Source organism: Podarcis muralis, chromosome 4 (assembly GCF_964188315.1).
Source record: "Podarcis muralis chromosome 4, rPodMur119.hap1.1, whole genome shotgun sequence".
NCBI lineage: Eukaryota > Metazoa > Chordata > Lepidosauria > Squamata > Lacertidae > Podarcis > Podarcis muralis.
In genome coordinates, this window is record NC_135658.1 from 7,983,082 (window position 1) to 8,004,262 (window position 21,181).

At 45.6% G+C, this 21,181-nt stretch overlaps 2 protein-coding genes across 4 annotated transcripts; one reads left to right on the forward strand and one right to left on the reverse strand.

The window, feature by feature from the left end:
• Nucleotides 1-1,713: 1,713 nt before the first annotated feature.
• On the reverse strand, nucleotides 1,714-18,536 carry PAAF1 (proteasomal ATPase associated factor 1). Of its 3 annotated transcripts, none has more exons than XM_028725849.2 (12): nucleotides 18,420-18,536; nucleotides 16,207-16,247; nucleotides 15,540-15,643; nucleotides 14,460-14,549; nucleotides 13,040-13,138; nucleotides 11,787-11,937; nucleotides 9,448-9,642; nucleotides 7,922-8,013; nucleotides 6,586-6,701; nucleotides 5,620-5,702; nucleotides 4,952-5,034; nucleotides 1,714-2,374 (listed from the first exon to the last, which is right to left on the reverse strand). In XM_028725849.2, exons 5-12 carry the CDS (start codon nucleotides 13,073-13,075, stop codon nucleotides 2,297-2,299), a joined length of 834 nt encoding a protein of 277 aa, XP_028581682.1. In that variant the 5' UTR covers nucleotides 13,076-13,138; nucleotides 14,460-14,549; nucleotides 15,540-15,643; nucleotides 16,207-16,247; nucleotides 18,420-18,536; the 3' UTR covers nucleotides 1,714-2,296. The 3 variants fall into 3 exon arrangements, with proteins under 3 accessions (XP_028581682.1, XP_028581680.1, XP_028581678.1); XM_028725847.2 differs by having other exon boundaries at nucleotides 18,311-18,479; XM_028725845.2 differs by having other exon boundaries at nucleotides 18,303-18,445.
• Nucleotides 18,537-18,574: 38 nt separating this feature from the next.
• Nucleotides 18,575-20,882, forward strand: COA4 (cytochrome c oxidase assembly factor 4 homolog). Its single transcript, XM_028725851.2, has 2 exons — nucleotides 18,575-18,708; nucleotides 20,375-20,882. Exon 2 carries the CDS (start codon nucleotides 20,385-20,387, stop codon nucleotides 20,646-20,648), a length of 264 nt encoding a protein of 87 aa, XP_028581684.2. The 5' UTR covers nucleotides 18,575-18,708; nucleotides 20,375-20,384; the 3' UTR covers nucleotides 20,649-20,882.
• Nucleotides 20,883-21,181: the final 299 nt, after the last annotated feature.

Genomic DNA, 21,181 nt, shown 5'->3' on the forward strand with positions numbered 1-21,181 from the left:
ACGATTGCAGCAATAACGGCCAAAATGCTGGGGGTTTTCTCTCCACAGCTTGCTTTTCGTACTTTTAAGAAGGGATTGGCAAATCTACATTGCTAGGCAATCCCAACAACATATATTATGCAGTATTTTAATGTTATTTGTATCCCTAATAAAAAAAATATAGAAGTGGAGTGGGTAGGATTTATGTTATTGGATGAGCATTTTAAGCTTGTTGCATTATATATTGCTTTGAATTTCCTGGTTTCAATAGTTTCTGTCTATTGTATTTTATCTTGTGAAGTTGCATCAGGGCGCTCCCACCACCCCCATATTAAGCAACGTATTTGATCACATTGAAGTAACTGGACTGAGAAGGGGCTGGAAACATTCATGAGAGTAAATCACTCCATGGATGGGCTAATCGTAGGTACCCTGCAAACCAAGCCAATTGCTATGTTAGTGGCACGTTGCTCAGATTCCATCTGTGTTCAATGCATGTCAGCTCAGTAGTCTGTAAGTCTGAGTCATCAGTCTGTTGGTATTACTTGTCCAGTGTTGTATGGTGAATTGCTAGGATTTACCGTATATGGAGGAACATATATACTTGTATATATGGAGGAACATATATACTTGTATAGGGATGCGGGTGGCGCTGTGGGTTAAAGCCTCAGCGCCTAGGACTTGCCGATCGAAAGGTCGGCGGTTCGAATCCCCGCGGCGGGGTGCGCTCCCGCTGCTCGGTCCCAGCGCCTGCCAACCTAGCAGTTCGAAAGCACCCCCGGGTGCAAGTAGATAAATAGGGACCGCTTACTAGCGGGAAGGTAAACGGCGTTCCGTGTGCTGCGCTGGCTCGCCAGATGCAGCTTGTCACGCTGGCCACGTGACCCGGAAGTGTCTGCGGACAGCGCTGGCCCCCGGCCTCTTGAGTGAGATGGGCACACAACCCTAGAGTCTGTCAAGACTGGCCCGTATGGGCAGGGGTACCTTTACCTTTTTATATACTTGTATGCATCTGCATATGTCTGTATCTATATCCAGAACTGTTTGACTGAGCCTTATCTTCCACAACAGTAAACCGTTTGGACCTTAAGCTGCTTCCGTGTGGTGACAGGTACTGGGAGCAACTTCCACTGCTTTGGCATCTTGTATCAGATTCCTGACCGATCACTCTCTCCATCAACAAAGAAGTTACAGGAACGGATGTTGCGATTTTCTTTGTTAAGTTATGGCAGGTGGGGAAGTCTTGGCCCTCCAGCAAGATGTTGCTGAATTACCAACTGCTGTCGGCACTAGCAAACATAATGGCAGATTGAAGAATTTAATTCTCCTATCTTTAGCTATTTCATTTGAATTAACTATGTTGTGTCTTTTTATTTTGTTATCTACTCTTGTCTTTTGAATAGGGCAGGGTATAAACATAGTTTAGTGCAAACAGAGTGTTTCGGCTCCACCAGACTGCAGCAGACCCCACAAGCTGCTCTTCCGGCGTAGCTCCTGAAAAGTAATTTTCGCGCTCCGTGTTATGAGGTCAGATGAGAGAGCTGAACCCTAATTTCGTCTTGTCAAAGATGAAAGGAGGCCTGGTGAGAGCCTCAAATGACAAAAAATAACCCTCCACAATTGGTTGTTGGGAATCAAAGATGAATGGCAAGCGAAGAACGGTAAGAGAAGAGGATTAAAAAGAAAATCAATGAGGGCTGCTCCCGAGAGAATCAACTTAATTGGGCAAACAGCTTGAGATCAAAGCAGCTTTATTTGAAGATGGAAACTTACAACTAGCAGACTGCTTGCTGGTGGGCAGTGAGAATTGCCACAGAGGAGTAATTCTGGAAGGAGGGCATGAGATGGAAACAAAAGGTTGCTGCAGTTTGCAGCTCAAGACAAGAAGCAGGCGAGCCTGAGCAACACACCCCTTTCTACTGACATCTGCTGGCCTCCCTTTTCCTAGCTCACATCAGCTCCTTTCCCCTCACTTAGGAACAACCACCAGCCACACAGTGGATATCAAAAACACTTTTGCAAACACAAAAAGGGCACTATTGCCCCAACAAACTTTCCGTGCTGTTTGGCGCAGGGAAACGGAGTTAAACTTTCAGAGCTGCCGTGTTCACATCGCTCGGCAGGGTTACCTACAGCTTGGCCTTGGGTGCTGTCTCAACGTGGTCCCTACATCTCACGCCTGCGTGCTCCATTCACGCTACCGTACAAAGTCCTGGAAACGGGGGACACGGATATATGACTTGTTTCAAATAGGTGTTTAACTAATCCCTGAAGTGCGTCCAGCATTCATAGCGCAGTGTTCATGGCTTTCACAAAGTCAGAGGTCTGAAAGCTGGTATCTCCTCACTATTCCGTCTCTGCAACATGTGTACACCTGTTTTTCCCATGTGGCCACCTAAAAAGACGGTAACAAAAGAGGTTTCAGAAGTGGTATTATTACAATCAAGTAAGAAGCTGGATTAGTCCATTCCTTAACACTGATGCCTTCCCATGCTCTGATCTGTATATATATTTTTCATGTATTTTATAGGGCTTTTTGTTTTACGATGCAAGGGCCTGGGAATTTTGATCTTACCTGCTCTGATCTGTATTGCGTTAAGGAGGTTTAATTGTTATCTCGGTCTTTTACGCTCACCTAAAACCATCTCCTTTTTTATTATTCCAGTCCCAGGTGAATATGACTGCTAAAAAAGCGTGCTAGATTGTGCCCTGTATGCTGTCAACATTCAGTCAATGCTTTAGAAAGAATAAGGCAGGGACGGCTGCCTTGTTTTCCAGTTATTAGGCTGTCTGTCAGCATGTTTTTTATTATATTTTTATCATTGATGTTCTGTAAAGTGTTTTTAATTGTTGTGCACTGCCCTGGGATCTTTTGATAAAGGGTGGTATATTGAATGAATGAATGAAAAGAAGGAGAAGAACCCCATCTTACTCTAAGGGAGGGAATTGCGGAGGGTGGGGAGAGAAAATTCCCCTGGTGTTAAGGAAAATATGGGCTGCTACAGGGTGTTAAGAAACAGTTGTGAAATGATACTGGAAAATGGGGAGGGCAGTGCTGTATTTCTGCACTGTTCGGAAAGAACAGGTGTGAGTTCCTACTGGTGGCAAAGATCTCTTTGTGTACTTGGAATAGAATAGACACCATCAAAGGACACTTAACAACACTTGCTTTAAATTGCAGTAATTCCTCTGAACTGGCCACACATATTGCAACAACAGCAACAATAATAATTTTTTTATACCCTGCCCATCTGGCCGGGTTTCCCCAGCCACTCTGGGCGGCTCCCAACTGAATATTAAAAACACAATACAGCATTAAACATTAAAAACATCCCTAAACAGGGCTGCCTTCAGATGCCTTTTAAAAGTAAGATTCAGGTAGGTAGCCGGGTTGGTCTGACGCAGTAGAAATATATAAAATAAATAAATAAATTGTCCAGTAGCACCTTAAGAGACCAACTAAGTTTGTTCTTGGTATGAAAGCTCGAAAGCTCATACCAAGAACAAACTTACTTGGCCTCTAAGGTGCTACTGGACAATTTATTTATTTATTTTATATATTTTTAAAAGTAAGATAGTTGCTTATTGCCTTGACATCTGACGGGAGGGCATTCCACAGGGCAGGCACCACCACCAAGAAGGCCCTCTGCCTGGTTCCCTGTAACCTCACTTCTCGCAGGAAGGGAATCGCCAGAAGACCCTCGGAGCTAGACCTCCGTGTCTGGGCAGAACGATGGGGGTGGAGACGCCCCTTCAGGTATACAGGGCCGAGGCCATTTAGGGCTTTAAAGATCAGCACCAACACTTTGAATTGTGCTCGGAAACGTACTGGGAGCCAATGCAGATCTCTCAGGACTGGTGTTACATGACCACAATGGACAGTAGCTGTCTGTTACAATCACATTCTTTGATTAGGTGCATCCCCTTCTGGGGGAAGATTCTATAACTGGTGCCTCCCCTTAACTAAGTTATATACCCTCGATTGCTGCCTTACTACTGTGTAAGAGGCAAACTTATACAACTCTAATTTAGTGGTGTTTTGTGCCAGAAGGTTAAGCGGGAGTCTCTCCTGAACCATGCACTTAGGGGTGTCGGGAAATCACCATCTCGGAAGATGCTCTGCAATATGGGCATAGTAACATCGGCCTACCTTATGGGATTATGCAAATAGTTACTGAGAATAGTGTATGATAACTTTCTAACGGTAAGAGCTGTTTGACAGTGGAACAGACTCCCATGAGAGGTGTTGGATTCGCCTTCACTGGAAGTTTTTTGGCAGAGGCTAGATGGTCACAGAATCATAGAATCGTACAGGTGGAAGGGACCCCAATGGTCATCTAGTCCAACCCCCTGCAATGCAGGAATCTCAGCTGAAGAATCTCTGGCAGACAGGCATTGAAACTCTGCATTAAAACCTTCGAAGAAGGAGAGTCAACAGCCTCTTGAAAGTGACTGTTAAACTGTCAAACAGCTCTTACTGTCAGGAAGTTTTTCCCTAGGTTTAGTCAGAATCTCCTTCCTTTTAACTTGAAGCTGTGGGTTCGAGTCCTACCCCCCAGAGCAGGAGAAAACAAGCTTGCTCCATCTTCCACATGACAGCCCTTGAGATATTTGAAAATGGCTATCCTATCTCCTCTCAGTCTCCTCTTTTCCAGGCTAAACATACTCAGCACCTTCAACCATTCCTCATAAGGCTTGGCCATCTGTCATGTATGATCTATCTGAGATTTCTGCATTGCAGGGGTTTGGACTAGATGGCTCTCAGGTCCCTCCCAACTGTACGAATTCTATGATTCTGAGATTCTATGAATGAGCGTGTATGATAAAATAATAGTTAAATATTTTATCATAATTTTATTCCCCGAGTTTTCCTATTTCCCTGGAGTTAAGCAGCGATTTACGCGATTTCTCTGGGCAAAAACTCCCTTTGCCGAGACCAAGATAAAGATGGGCATTTCCCCTTGTATGGTACCTTGTATACGGGGTCGCAGTCTGGCCCAGTGAGCTCAGCCACATGGTCAAGATCTTGCTGCATAATAAAGCAGGTTCCATCACCTGGAAAGACATGCAGAACATGTGAAAGACAAGAAACTGCAGTTTACGTAGCAAGCCTTCACATTCCACATACCAATGTCATTACGATGCCCACCCACCGGTGCAAGATACTAAGAAATCAAAAGTGAGAAACCTGCTGGATCCTCAAGTTCAGTGCTGTAAGGCTTTTTGTCCATGGAGAATACACTCAAACCTCGGTTGTCGAACGTAATCCGTTCCAGAAGACAGTTCTGAAACGTTCAACAACCGAGGACCGAAGGGCGGTTAGCAAAGTCAATGTAAAAAAAAGAAGAAAGCTCTTTGGAAGCCATTTGGCTTCCAAAAAACGTTTGAAAACTGGAACATTTACTTCTGGGTTTTCAGTGTTTGGGACTCAAAACGTTCCAAACGGACCTGTTCGGGAACCGAGGTTTGACTGTAGTGACTTCTTCTTAACAGCTGAGAACTCATGGTGCAAGAAATTCAGGAGGGTCCATTAATGGTTCCAACAATTTGACTTCACCCCCCCCCCCAGCGCCCTCCTCCATTGTCTCCCAAGACAAGGAGGATGCTAACTCAGTAAGCGAAAGAAAAGAAGAGCGCTACCTTGGCTGGCAATAAATCCATCTCTAAAAGGGAGCAGAGAAAGAACTGGTGCTCCTGATCTATGGACAACACGAACTGGAGCCCTAGAGAGAGCAGCAGGAACCTTTATCACAAAGAGTCGCTCACATTATAACAAGTTTGTCAGAATTCTTCTTAAAGAGACAAATAACCTGGGCCATGTTGTATAGGGAGCATAAGAAGCTGCCTTGAATCAGAGCCAGGTCACGGGTCCACCTAGCTCTATATTGCTTACACTGACTGGCAGGGGCTCTCCAGGGTTTCAAACAGGGAGTCTCTCCTACTCTTACCTCGAGATGTCACTGTGACATTAACATAGTAGAGTGCTGGAGGTGAAATAGTTAAACAGGTTACCCAATCAGAACCCAGGGGGTGGAGTCAGAGGGACTATAAAACCAGCTCTGGGAGGAGCGAAGGGGGAGTTGGTTGGTTGAAGTGGGAGTGAATTGGGATAGTCTGTGGGGAGGTTGAGTTAGTGTAGCGAAATAAGCTGAGTCAGGAACAGTTAGGAGCTAGGAAGACAAGTAAATATCTGAGAGGTGGTTTAATGAGTGAGAGCAGATAGCGGAAGTTATAGGTCTGGATAGGCAGCCCATGATTGTAATGGACCTATACCGTTTATGAAACCAAACGCTTGTTAAACTGCAATAAATAAACAGAAGTTTATGTTCCAATTTAAACCCTGACTGGACTCAGTATTGTACCAGGTAGGGCCTGGGTGGTGGCAGCGAGAAATAAAGTGGTGGCACAGGGATCAATAGACGGTGAAATGTCCAGGAACCCTGTGTGATCGCCACAGCCACTGAGAATTGAACCCAGGGCTTTCGGTAGAGGCTCTGCCACTGAGCTTGCAGCCCTTCCCCAGGGACATGCATGGCTGGAACAACATGGGAAGCAGCAACGATGCTACTAAGACCATGTTAACAGCTGCCCTTCAATTCTACTCACTTGGTGTTTCGCACATCCAGCTGGTATATATTTCCATCTTGCGTGCCGCCAAGGAGGTAGATGTTGGAGAGGAACGTGCAGCAATTAAATGCATCCGAACCAACAAACAGAAAAACCTGAGAAGGAAACAAGCAAGAGGGAATGAAAAGGAGATTGTGATGCTACTCCAAGAGAGAGAGAGAGAGAGAGAGAGAGAGAGAGAGAGAGAGAGCAGCTAGGAAAAACGGCAGTTGAAATTTTGGCTGAAAAAAGCATGTTCCTAACCGGCCTCTGACCTAGGTCTGGCTGAGTTGTTGCATTTTTTAAAATATAATTTTTATTAAGTTTTTCATATTTTATTACATTTCAATATCAAAAAATAATAATTCATGAATTAAGACTTTGCTTAAATAAAGCATTGACCTCCTTCCTTCCCTCTAGCAGACGTCCATATCTCATTACCAATTTCTCCACATTCCTAAATTCACTTTTTTACCTTCAATCGATCTTTTAACACTCACCTACTTATAAGTAAATCAGCTCCTTAATTTCCCATTACCAAACATTTCAACTTAAACCTACAAACGTATTCAACCGTTTGCAATTTTCTTTCATACAGAGTATAAATTTGCCCCAGTCCTTTTGGAACAAATCATCACAGCCATTCCGAATCTTCCCCGTCAGCTTCGATGGCTGGGTTGTTGCATTGTGTGTCTGCCGATAGGCTCAAAACAAATAACATTCTTCCAGGGTTGTCCAGAGCAGGGGCACAGAGGCTGCCGCCTTGCCAGTGAGTAGCAGACCCAGCCAAAGGCTGCCAGGCCCGAGGGCATCCTGCGCCACGTCGCCAGGCCCCCTTAAGAAGCAGCCCATCTTCAAGCGGCACACCTATACGTTGCCATTTCACTGCCTTGCCCACACCCTACCGTTCTCCCCTCCCTGTGGTTACTGGCAGCGCTCTTCAGAAGTGAAGCCCACAACTGTAATTAAATGAAAAGGGCCATCATTTTGGATGGCGGGAACCTCTCCTGACACATATCTTGGTCGCTGGGTTCGGCCGTGACGATGTGGAAAGGAGAGGAGGCAGGGACTTCTGCTCCTTGCAGCTCAGGGGGGCTGGGAAGTGGAATGCAACCCGTTGGACCTCATTGTTCTCAGGCCCAGTGTTTGGAGAGGCTCAGCTAAGCGCCGCTGCATGCAGAAGACCTCGAATTCAACCCCCAGAGTCTCTAGGCAGGACTGGGAAAAGACTAATCTAAAATCCCGGCTGGTGTACACAAAACTGGGCTAGAGAGGCCGACGGTCTGGCTCCCTATACAGCAACTCCCTCTGTTCCTGGTTGAACCCTTCATCTTACCGGCTGTCTGCTATGCAACCCCACCCCTTGCAGCTTTTTGTCCTCTCGAGCCAACAGCAGGAGTTTCCCTTCTGTTCCGATTTCACGCTCACCTGTGTTGGAAAGAAACATGGTTCGGGTTAGCAGCTGCTCACCTTGTCGTTTGTTAAAGGCCAGAATCATGGCCAAACCAGGGGTGATGGGAGCAGCCATGTTTGCATCTTACATGGTTGATTTTTATATAGGGACCCTCACCTATTTTACCTCCCTGCCATCCCAGATTCAGAACCTCCCTAATCCCTGCTCCACATTGCCGGAAGTGAGCCAAACTAGGAGAAATGTTCCCGAAGCAACACTCTGCTTTTCATGTATTTGGAACAGGACAGACAACGTGAATGACCAAACCTAGTGAGTTGAATTTGCCCCTTCAGTTCTGCTCACTAAGCACAGTGTGTTTGTGCCCAGATGCTATGGTCAAAGATTGACAACGTATTTTTCTGAATGGTAGTGAGAGAGAATGAATGAGTGCATACATAGGTGTGCATAAGGCTGTCCTTGCTCTCAGTATGCTTTTTCAAACTTTGTTTGATTGAATATAAAGGCTTTATTTTTAAACAAAGTTGGACCACAAACCTCTCCATAAAAAGTTAACAGGTCAGCATCAATGTTACCTTTCTGCCTTATCTTTAATACATTTTAATTATTACACTTGCCATATGAAACTCCGTTATACTGAGCTAGAGGGCTGGTCTACCAGCTTTCCCCCAGATCTGGAGCCCTCTAGATCCGGGATGTCTAATCGGTCGACCGCGATCGAGAGGTCGATCCCTCTCTATTGGCGGAAGTGAAAAGCAATGCAAGGGAATTCTCCGCCCCCCCCCTGCTCTGCCACTGTGTTAGTCCGACGCGTCAAATGGGTTAGAAAATTAAAGTATCTGTCAGCACTGCATCGTTTTTTTAGGTGAGCAATTTTCCTCTCCTAAAAAAAATCAACAACTTTGGATTGCTCCCTCCCTAAAAGGTCAACAACTTTGGCATCCCATCCCCCCACCCCTTCATGGAAGATCACTTCCATAATTTTTATACTAGGAGTAGATTGCAGTCTCTTGTGAGTTGGACGTGCCTGCTCTAGATGTTATTGAACTACCAACCTCCTTAAGCCGCAGCTCGCGTGGCCGTGCTGGCTGGGGCTGGTTGGAACTGTAGTCCAAAGCAGCTGGAGAGAGAGCACCAGGTTGGGAAAGTCTGACTGAGCCCAATATTGTAAACATGGCCAGTGCAGGGCTAAGCACCCATGAACCGAACCTGGGTTCTCCTGTGCTCAAAGGTCAATCACACTACACATGGCTATGGCTGCTGGTCTGGCCCTGCCTAATCAGCCAATACAAATCCTCCTCTCTCCCAGCAATTAATTACAGCCCAAATAAAACCTGGAGTTATTTTCGGGTGTGCAACATTTTGGCATGATTTTATGACCATAAAAAGTGCCTCTCCTTTTTTTTTTTTTTTTTAAAGAAGTGAACACTTGCCTAATGTTGTTAACTTACTGGGTATTTTTTCAGGAGAGCCCAAGTTTAAGGTGTTGTCGGCCTCACCCAAAGCGACACCATTGACTGGAGAGCCACAATCTGCGACAACACCCAGGCAGGACGATGTCCCGCAGTCCCAGAGGCGGGCAGTGCCATCCCGAGAGCTTGAGACCACGTTTCTTCCCCGATCCACAATGGCTGTGTCCAGAATTCCTGCAGTATGGCAAAGGAAGCGCTCTTAGGAAAGCGAAAGGAAGTCTATCCACACTTTGACACAATTCCGCCCCCCCCATGCGCCATAATCCTGACCAAAGCACACCACAAGGAAAAAGCAAGGAGTCAGCAGCTAAGACAGCCTCAGAGAACTGAAGAGAAGGTTGAAGATAGATAGATAGATAGATAGATAGATAGATAGATAGATAGATAGATAATTTATTACAGTCGGAGACCAGCTTATAAAACACACTTGGGGGTACAATCCCAGAAAGAAAACAAACAGTTAAAACAATGTACAACAATAAATTTAAAATTTATAAATGCGATAAGCATATAGACACTTAAAACTTTAAGATAAGCTACCGCATAGATATGACCCAGAGTCACCCATGGAACTGAGTTTGGGGATTTTCTTCACAAACTAGTTTGAGTTGGGGGATGGTCTGTGCCTACAGATCTGTACACAGAATCTGGCAACCATCCAGGTCGTCTTATGAGGTTGAAGATTTGCCAGCTCATTTAGGTGACAGCCACATTATACATTTCAAACATGTGGCTTCCCCCTAAAGAATCCTGGGAACTGCAGTTTGTTAAGGGTGCTGGGAATTGTAGCTCTGTGAGGGGTAAGATACAGTTCTCAAGATACTTAGGTGGAAGCCATGTGCTTCCAATGTATGGTGTGGATGTGAGCCTAGTTTAGATGAAAATCCAGTCTAATCTCATAGAATCCCAGAGTTGGAAGAGACCACAAGGGCCATTGAGTCCAACCCCCTGCCAAGCAGGAAACACCATCAGAGCACTCCTGACATATGGTTGTCAAGCCTCTGCTTAAAGACCTCCAAAGAAGGAGACTCCACCACACTCCTTGGCAGCAAATTCCACTGTCGAACAGCTCTTACTGTCAGGAAGTTCTTCCTAATGTTTAGGTGGAATCTTCTTTCTTGTAGTTTGGATCCATTGCTCCGTGTCCGCTTCTCTGGAGCAGCAGAAAACAACCTTTCTCCCTCCTCTAGATGACATCCTTTTATATATTTGAACATGGCTATCATATCACCCCTTAACCTCCTCTTCTCCAGGCTAAACATGCCCAGCTCCCTTAGCCGTTCCTCATAAGGCATCGTTCCCAGGCCTTTGACCATTTTGGTTGCCCTCCTCTGGACACGTTCCAGTTTGTCAGTGTCCTTCTTGAACTGTGGTGCCCAGAACTGGACACAGTACTCCAGGTGAGGTCTGACCAGAGCAGAATACAGTGGCACTATTACTTCCCTTGATCTAGATGCTATACTCCTATTGATGCAGCCAGAATTGCATTGGCTAATCTCAGATATGTGGGGCCTCCAATGTCTTTTGTGTGTGTGTGTAATTGCAAAATTCCATACTGTGTTAGCACTTAGCTCTAATAGGTCAATACCAAATGATTACAAGTGAACATAAGATCTTAAGAGGCTTGCTGGATCAGGCCAATGGCCCATCTAGTCCAGCATCCTATTCCTACAGTGGCCAACAAAATGCCTTTGTGAAATGAGCAAGGAAGAGCATTCACTCTTTTCCAATAACACCATTGATTCTAACAGACACAGCTGTCCACAGCTGCTGATACACATACGTATAAAACAAAAGAAATCCAATCCTACAAATTCTTGTATCTGCTCAATTCTGCTGTGGTAAACCTCTCCAGCAAGAGACAGCTGGCTCTGATAACTGTGTACTTAAGATGAATTTGCATAATTTTGGCAATCTGTAACTTTGAGCTTTTCAGGACAGATGATCAGGAGATTTTGGCTGACAGCTAGCTTGTATTCACCAGGGTCCTGCCAGTGCCTTTATCCCTGACCTCACACTGTGGATATGCGCAAGGGGCAGGGACCATCCTATGCTGACTTCCTCCCCTCAAAGTCTGGAACTGGATAGTAGAGTGGGAGCCATCTTTATAGTTGCACTGAGCTTTGGAATGCCGCAGCACCAGGTACAACTGCCCTTGTCCTCCATGTTCGTTTAGGTGGTGAGCTGCAGAGGTGCTCAGAACACCTTATCAGCCCAGCCACAAAAGAGAAACACCGGCCTCTTTCTCCAGCTTGGAGCTTAACTCAACTTCAGCTGCTATCACAACTACATTTATTTCAGTTGCCAACTTCCTGTACCTGCTTTGTGACCCTGAAACGTTACCACGCATTTGGCATCTTCCGCAGACCAGATCTTTAGCCGGGCATCCATCCCCCCACTCAGGACCACAATGCCTGACGGGAAAAACCTGCAGCAATTCACATCGTAGACGTGGCCTTCCAGACATCTCTGGGAAGACAAAAGAATTGAGTGCTAGTTAAAAGCCTCATCTCATCCTCTGCCTTGTTACTTAGCAACAGCCATCTTATTTGCCAAGCACACCGGCTGGCTGCACTGCCTCCATGACATCACTGCATCCTAGATTGTCATCATCTATTTTGTTTCTTTGCAGAGATTATATCACTGAAGTTCTGGAAGTATCCTAAAACCATAATCAAGGGTAATTAAATCTAGGCCAGCTGCCCAAACAAGGTACACATATGCCTCAGATTTCCAGGACACAACAGACCTATTTCTCACCATAGCTGTCAATGTTTCCCATTTTTTTAAGGGAAATTCCCTTAATCCGAATAGGATTCCTCGCAAGAAAAGGGAAAAGTTGACAGCTATGTTTCTCACTAAGATGCTAAACTTGCATCAACTTAAGACTGCAGGTGGGATCTTGATTTAAAAAAACACAAAACAAAAACCTACATCAACTAGCATGTCAGAAAGAAGTTTCATAGTCTAGCCTTTTCCCCAATATATTTCTCTTTGTGAGACTGCACCTGCTACCTGAAACTGTAGTCCAGACATAGGGTTAGCGTCACAGTGAGAGTTGGGCCACTGTTAGTAAACTCATTATACAGAAAGCAGTCAGGCGGAAGGGGGTGGATCAGAAATAAGATAATAGTTGACTTCCTGAACTGATTTTTATCCTGTCAGAGTGTTGTGACATGGAAGTCAACTGATCCTCAACGTGGTGAAGGTGACCAGATCCCATTTCCTTTATGGAAAGAAGTAGGGAGGAATGGGAATGGATTTCTCTACCCACTGAGAAGACAGGACATGCAGCAATAATACACTACAGAAATGGAGGGTTAGGTTAAATATCAGAAACAACTTCCTTGCCACGATCCACAGGTGCACATTTGCACATGCACTTAAGATTTATCATGTTGTTTCTCTCTCTCGTTCTCTCTCTCTCTCTCTGCCTGCCAGTGATATCAAACTACTTGTAAAACTCTGGAGTTTGAACACCAGTTTGAGGGGGCCAGGGATTAGTTCAACATTCAAGGATTTAGACTGCAGGTTTCTTAAAGGCAAATTTCAACCTCAATACTGGTCTTACTCTTATTTCTCCATTAGCAGCCTGCCAAATTTTCATAGCTCCATCAGCACTGGCTGATACTCCAAGTCCTCCGCCACTAGAAATGTCAAGGCAAGTAATCTAAGATGGAGAGGAAGAGAAAATGAATAAATGACCACAATCTAGAAAAGTGAAATATTGATGGGCACTGGCATGTTATACAGTTCAGTCCATGTATTACTAATGTATTACGATGTATAGGCTAATGAGTTTATTGAGAAATCTCTATTCCATATAATTAAACTGCCAATTTGTAAAACACAGGCTATTCAAGGAGACATATAAAAGATCAAATCAAATAGTTAAACAATCAAAAATGGCTGCCAGGTTTTTGAGTACCTCTAATACAGATGATATACAACTGTGCATAAAATAGCAGGCAAAAACCATTTTGTACTTACAGGGAATAATAATAATAATAATAATAATAATAATAATAATAATAACAACAATAACAATAATAATAATAATAATAATAATAATAATAATAATAATAATAATAATAATAATAAAATTAATAATAACTTATTATTTATACCCCACCTATCTGGCTGGGTTTTCCCAGCCACTCTGGGCAGCTCCCAACAAAATATTAAAAACACAATACAGCATTAAACATTAAAAACTGCCCTAAACATGGCTGCCTTTAGAAGTCTTCTAAAAGTCAGATAGTTGTTTATTTCCTTGACATCTGATGGGAGGGCGTTCCACAGGGCAGACGCCACCACCGAGAAGGCCCTCTGCCTGGTTCCCTGTAACCTCACTTCTCGCAGTGAGGGAACCACCAGAAGGCCCTCAGAGCTGGACCTCAGTGTCCGGGCTGAACGATGGGGGTGGAGACGCTCCTTTAGGAGCAAATGATGCAACAAAATCTCAGTCCCCCTGCCCCCCTGGCACTTGACATGTCCTCCCCAGCCTTGACCACCTCCTTCCCTAGATGACTTTGAATTTCTGCTGTCACTCATCTGACATACCTACCTGTGTAGCATATAGACAAGTTTGTACTTGGAAATTTAGCATTTGGTGTGGTGGGATGGATAATTGGTGTGAGACATTGTGAAACAGTCTGAAGAAGAGGGAACTGTGGGAAAGCCTGAAGACTTTATGAAGAGTTGTAGGACTTCAAAGAAGCTGAACTTGGAGCTTGGCTGTGGAATTTAACACAGCAAGGACTTTGAAGCAAAGAATCCTCTCTGGGCTGAGAGAGAGAAGACTTCTTGTACCACCTGTAACTAGTGTGTGTATGTAGTGTGGTGTACAGCTGTTTTCTGTGGCAAGCTTCCACAGCACATACACCCAGCACTGACAAGTTATCGAAGAACACTGCAACTCATTTAATTAACTGAAGCTGCATCATCATTTAAAGTCATCTTATGAAAAACCACTTTGTAAAAATACTTACGCTTTTTTGATGGATTCTACAGAAGGTTGTGTAGGGTGCCAGAAATTTGGTGGAGGCATTTTCACGAGGGCAGGAAACCAGCAGACTTTTCTAGTGTAGGTAGAACAGAAAGGAGAAGATAAACATTTATTGGAAGCTGATTATGACCCATCATCACAAAACCCAATAACTAATATGGTGAAAACTCCAGACAATAAAGCAGGTAGCCACAATTGTTTTGGATTTTTCTGTTAAATATCATAGATATGATATAAATCATTGCAGTAATAAGTAATTTTGAGTGTTGCCTTATACCAGGGGTCTGCAACCCGCGGCTCCGGAGCCACATGTGGCTCTTTTACACCTTTGCCGCGGCTCCGGGGCGGATACTAGAGAGGGGAGGAGGCGCATTGTGCGCCCCGACACTCCCCACTGTGGCGGGCGCTGTACTGACTGTGACGTCGCATGGGGGCGGTGCGTGCATTAGTCACGCACCGTCCCAACGTCACCTTCCCGCCCGCTGGCAGATCGGACATTAAGGTAAGAAACAATATATGCAGTGTTATATTTGTTTTAAATGTCGCAATGGTTTTGCGGCTCCCAGGTTTTTTTTCTTCAGAAACGGGTCCAAGTGGCTCTTTTTGTCTGAAAGGTTGCAGACCCCTGCCTTATACTGTGAGCCCCAGAGGGGGGTGGGAATATTAATGTTTAAGAAAATGAGCTCTAAGTTGCTCTAAGGCCATCAGAGAGCATTTTATTCCTCCAGTAGAAGCCCAAACCCATAAAATATAATAATCTGAATTGGGGCTGTGACAGTCAGAAGGCACAATATAAATCCAACAAATTAAAAATTGCAGTTATGACAGAGGGCACTTCCATGCAGCAGTTTCTTGTGAATTCAGTGCTGCTCGTGGATGTACGTTTTGTGTAATCTGCACAGGACACCATCCTCGTCAAAATAACATCCCGTATCCCCCCACCTCAATTTAATCCAGATCAAGTTCAGATTATAAATCTGACATAGAAAACCACAGAGTTATCTTAGTTCTTGCTACGAGCCACTAGTTTGCCCTTCAACCCCATAGACAGAAGTGACCGTACCTTAGTTATTTCACTGACAACAAATCCTTCAGAGGCTACAACTTCAGGAATTCCATCTGAGCTCACCCCCTGACAAGTCAGCTTACCATACAAAGTAGGTTTTCCTGCAGCATGCAAAAAACACAAACGAAAGACTTAAAAGGGTGTTAAATACTTTAGACAGTACTTTATAAAGCCATCCTGATCTATTTAGGTTTTATTTTTAATGGAGACCTTCAACATGAGTTCCTTTAGCTAGAGACAAATGTGATCCACTTTTAGTTAATGATTCACAAACAGTTCTCTGTCAGGTCTATTATTCGACTCCCACTTGTAGCAAACTAACATAAATAAACAGTAATCAAATAAGAGAAAATCAGAAAACGAGGCTTGTTATAGTCTTAACACACTTGTTCACCAAGTACCAATGGCTTATAATTCTGAAGTTTTTTGTCCGTAGTACTTTCATCTAAAACTGATTTTGGCTTGTTTAAAAGATAAATTTGTTATTTCTGCTTCACAAATGGCATTAGCTGGTGGAAAAGCCAAGCCTCTCTAACTCTGAATATTGGCAGAATTTCAGAGCTTGGTGCTTAAGCTAAAGTGTGGAGAGAGAGCTGGTTGGACACAAAGAGAATGGAACTGTACATTATCACCACAAAAGGGACAGAGGACTCTTCTTGTTCACCTGGGCTGCTGCAGCTTAGCCAAGCCTGCTCCTCATTCTTCCTGCAAAGATGAGAAACTCCAGTTAGCATAAAGCAGGAACAGCCAACGTGGTGCCCTCCAAATGTCGCTAGGCTGCATCTCCCATCATCCTGTACCACTGACTTTGCTAGCTAGGGCTGAGGGAAGTTGTGATCCAACGACATCAGAAGGTACCATGTTGGCTATCCCTAGCATGAAGGATCAGATGCTCACTTGGCATCAGTTTGGAGGGGATCAGAGGACGTTGGATTTGGGGGTGTTAACTTGCAACCTGTTTCCTGTGTCAATTCCTCAGTTTGTGGGGAAGCACAAGACAGGCCCAAATGAGCACAAAACATTGGCATCAATTTGGAGGGGATGCAAAAATTTGGGGTTATACATTAATGAAACTGAAGTAGATGGAGGTTTGGAAAGGAGCAGCTATTGAGTTCATTCAAGGCTAAAGGGGTTGGAGGGGCCACTTCTTCATCATTATTATTATTAGTGCAGGCTGAAGTATTTGGGGGAGCTGGAGAGCATTTAAGGGACAAAAAAACCACACCAAAATTTGATGTGGGGTGGGAGAAGGGAGGTGGCAAATGACAGGTGGTGGAGGGCAGACTGTGGGAGCACCTTGGCACCATACCCAAGGAGAGGGCAGTGAAAGAAAATGGGCAAAACCTTCTGCCCACTTCAGAAGAGGCAACACTTCTGAAAGGAAAAAAACCTTGGGGGTGATGGGCAAAGGATGGCAAAGGCAGACAGGCAGATTCCTTTGTGCTTGACTCAAAAAGGTGAGCCCAAGATGGAAACTCAACTCCTGGAGCCCCATGAATGGTCTGCCCTACTTTGAGGTGGGGAGAATGACTGCTGAAAGGACCACCAGCAGCAGGTGATGTGAAGGGGGCTGAAAAACAAGTGAAAGTTCAAGGGGGGGGGATAAGAGATGTATCTGAGGGGGCACTGAAAATGGGGGACAAGGAGGCGGGGAAGAGACAAGTTTGAGGGGGGCACTGAAATGGGGATCAAGAGGGAAGAAGAGAGGCATGTTTGAGGGGGCACTGAAAATGGAGGGGCGAGGGAGGAAAAATGCCAAGTTTGAGAGGGCACTGAAAATGAGGGGCAAGGAGGGGGGAGAAGAGACAAGTTAATAAATTGAGGATGGCACTGAAATGGGGGTCAAGGGGGAAGAAGAGAGAGATAGTTTGAGGGAGCATTGAAAATGGAGGGGCAAGGGAGGAAAAAAGCCAAATTTGAGGGGGGCACTGAAAATGAGGGGCGGGGGGGGGGAGAAAAGACGAGTTTGGGGGGAAATTATAATGGGGGGTGTCAAGAGGGAACAAGGGAGACATGTTTGAGGGAGCACTGAAAATGGGGGAAGGGAAAGGCAAGTTTGAGGGGACACTGAAAATGAGGGGCTGGAGGGGGAAGAGACAAGATTGAGGGGGCACTGAAATGGGGGAACAAGAGAGACAGTTTGAGGGGGGCACTGAAAATGAGGGGCGAGGAAGGGAGAAGATGTAAGTTTGAGGAGGGACTGAAATGAGGGGGCAGAGCACTAGATATGTTTGAGGGGGCACTAAAAATGGGGGCGAGGGGTCATGGGGGGAGCAGAGATATGTTTGAGGGGGCACTGAAAATTGGGGGCGAGGAAGGGAGAAGAGTCAAGTTTGAGGAGGGACTGAAATGAGGGGGAAGAGGACGAGGTAGATTTGAGGGGGCACTGAAAATGGGGCGAGGGGTCACGGGGGAGCAGAGATAAGTTTGAGGGGGCACTGAAAATTGGGGACAAAGTAAGGAGAAGAGGTAAGTTTGAGGAGGGACTGGAATGGGGGGCAGAGCACTAGATAGGTTTGAGGGGGCACTGAAAATGAGGGCAAGGGGTCATGGGGGGTGCAGAGATAAGTTTGAGGGGGCAATGAAAACTGGGGGTGAGGCAGGGAGAAGAGGTAAGTTTGGGGAGGGACTGAAATGAGGGGGAAGAGGACGAGGTAAGTTTGAGATGGCACTGAAAATGGGGGCGAGGGGGGCACTGGAAACGGGGGTGCCGGCACTTCAGGTGCCCCCGCGTGGCCGCGAGGAGGCCCTCTCGCCCACCTCAGCACCTGGTCCCAGTCGCTCTGGATCCGCACCACCGCCGCCATCTTGCCCGGGGCCCCTCCCCGGAAAGCGCATCCCGCTGCCCTCCCCCCGGAAGGCCCGGGCGCCGCCCACCAGGGAAGCAGCTTGGCCGGCGAGGAGGCCTCAGGGGAGCCCAAGGCCGAGGGGAGCCGGGCGGGCGGGCGTGGGAAGGCCGCCGCCGGGCGTGGGCGGTCGAGCGGTCTCTTCTTTTTTTGCCTGCGTAGCTCGGTGGGCGGGGCGCCCGGCGCGCGCGGGAAGCTAAGCAGGCTCAGCCCCGGACAGCTTTCGGATGGGAGACCGGAGCAGCGGCGGCGTCATTTCCGCGTAGCTCGCGCGTGCTTGGCCTTTCTCCGCAGAGCACCTGGCCAAAGACTCCTCCCGAGTAAGGTTATATAGCCGACCAGGAGTATCAGAGGAGAGGGTCCCCCACCTCCTCCTGCAGGAAGGCTATTTATAAATAAGACAAGTTCTCCGGATTTCAGCCTAAGGATCCGCAAGTGAAGTTTCTTCACGTCAACTTGCCGGAAAAGCTTCAGTTATTACTGTACTTTTGACTTTAGTAATCCAGGAGAATTGTCAGGAAAGTGGGGGAGAAACTCTAGGGCCTTTGAATGCAAAGTGTGGCAAATTCAGTATATTGCACATGCAAAAGACACTGTGCCATAGCTGTCAACTTTCCCCTTTTTTTGCGAGGAATCCTATTTGGAATAAGGGAATTTCCCTTAAAGAAAGGGAAACGTTGACAGCTATGCACTGTGCTCCCATCTTTCTTTCTCATTCCCTCCATTCATAAGGCAAAATAACCACATCCGACGCCCTTTTAAATGTGCTGTGGCAGGGCAGATGATTGGTTTGTTTCTGTTACTTTTATTACGTATTTTGTGTTTTTTTATTGTAATTTTATGTTGTGAACTGCCCTGAGATCTCTGGGTACAGGGCAGGCTTCTTCAACCTCAGCCCTCCAGATGTTTTGAGACTGCAATTCCCATCATTCCTGACCACTGGCCCTGCTAGCTGGGGATCATGGGAGTTGTAGGCCAAAAACATCTGGAGGGCCGAGGTTGAGGAAGCCTGGTATAGGGCATAATAATAACTACCACCTAAGAGCTTTCCGTGCGCTGCTGTGGTTCGCCAGAAGCGGCTTAGTCCTGCTGGCCACATGACCCTGGAAAAACTGTCTGCGGACAAACGTTGGCTCCCTTGGCCTGTAAAGTGAGATGAGCGCCGCAACCTCAGAGTCGGCCACGACTGGACCTAATGGTCAGGGGTCCATTTACCCTTTACCTTTAAGAGCTTTGGTTGATCTGTTTGACATCCTATACCCTTTTAAAATGTGGTTCTTTTCGGGGGGGTGTTATTGGGTAGCTGTTTTTATTCTGATGATATATGTTATCTTTTCTGTGAACCACCCTGAGACCTCTGGGTATAGGGCAGTATATAAACTCAATAAACAGTAATAAGAGATGACAAAGAGAAACTAGGGCTGCAGTTCAGGTAACAAAACACACAGCACATTGCTAATAATAATAATAATAGTAATAATAATAATAATTTATTTATACCCCGCCCATCTGGCTGGGTTTCCCCAGCCACTCTGGGTGGCTTCCAACAGAATATTAAAATACAATAGTCTATTAAACATTAAAAGCTTCCCTAAACAGGGCTGCCTTCAGATGTCTTCTAAAAGTCTGGTAGTTGTTTTTCTCTTTCGACATCTGGTGGGAGGGCATTCCACGTTCAAGGTTTACTCTGTCCTACTGAATTCAATGGGGCATATTCCCAGGTAAATGGGGTTAGGACTGCAATCTTAATCTTAATCTACTAATCATATGGCCCTTCCCTGATTACTTTCACAAATATGAATAAAACTCTGCATTATTTTATGTTTAAGAGGATAAGAGACATTGTACTGCTTTTATAAAATGCCTTTATCCAGCTCCAGTTCTTAATAGGTACTGTTCAAGCAGCTGTAATGACAACCGGGCGATCTCTTTCCCTTCTCTGCTTTTTTTTAATGCCCATTTCCTTCTCTCTCATCCTCCCTCCAGACCCACCAGGATGTCAAGCGCCAACCCCTCGGGTCACAATTGGAACCGGAAGCCCAAAGCGGAGGAGGAAGAGGAAGATCCCTTTGACAAAATGATCTCCCGCACCGGTTGCGCCTCTTTCCACTATGCGGTGCAGGAGTGCATGGCTGAGCACCAGGACTGGCGCAAGTGCCAGGAGCAGGTGAAGAGCTTCAAAGATTGCATGATGGAACATGAGAAGCAGAGGATGGCAGAGCTGCTCAGAAGACAGAAACAGCATCAAACCACAAGCTGACAAGAGCCAGCTTTGCACAAAGGGCAGTTCCCTTGCTTGGAGGAAGTATTTAAATAACGGCAGTGCAGCACAGAGGTTGAGCTCTGGGAAACGGTTGCTGTGGGAGGTGGTTCAAAGAGATGGGATGTAACTGCATGCATTGCTCTTGCAGTAATCCCCTGGCTAAATTCTTCTGTTTTTTTAACAGAACAAGCAATACTTACTTTCTTGTCAAAAAATAAAAGGTGGAATTTATTTGTCTTCATCATTTTCTCTGTCGTTTAGGGGTTTTCTAAAGATGAAGTTATTGTAGAGATAGATAAGCACATCCTTATCACTTTCAATTATTTTCTGTCCCTTAATGCATACAAACTTAACTGCGGTCCTGGACCAGACTGCTTAGTTGGCATTCATGAATCCTGCCCCTGTCCCACACTGGATTTGATAATTGCTCAGGAGTCTATCGTTCAACCGGACTGGGGGGGGGGAATAGTTTAGGGCAGGTCAGACTGGTGTTGTATATGCACACGGAACTGCTTTGAAGACCAATTCAC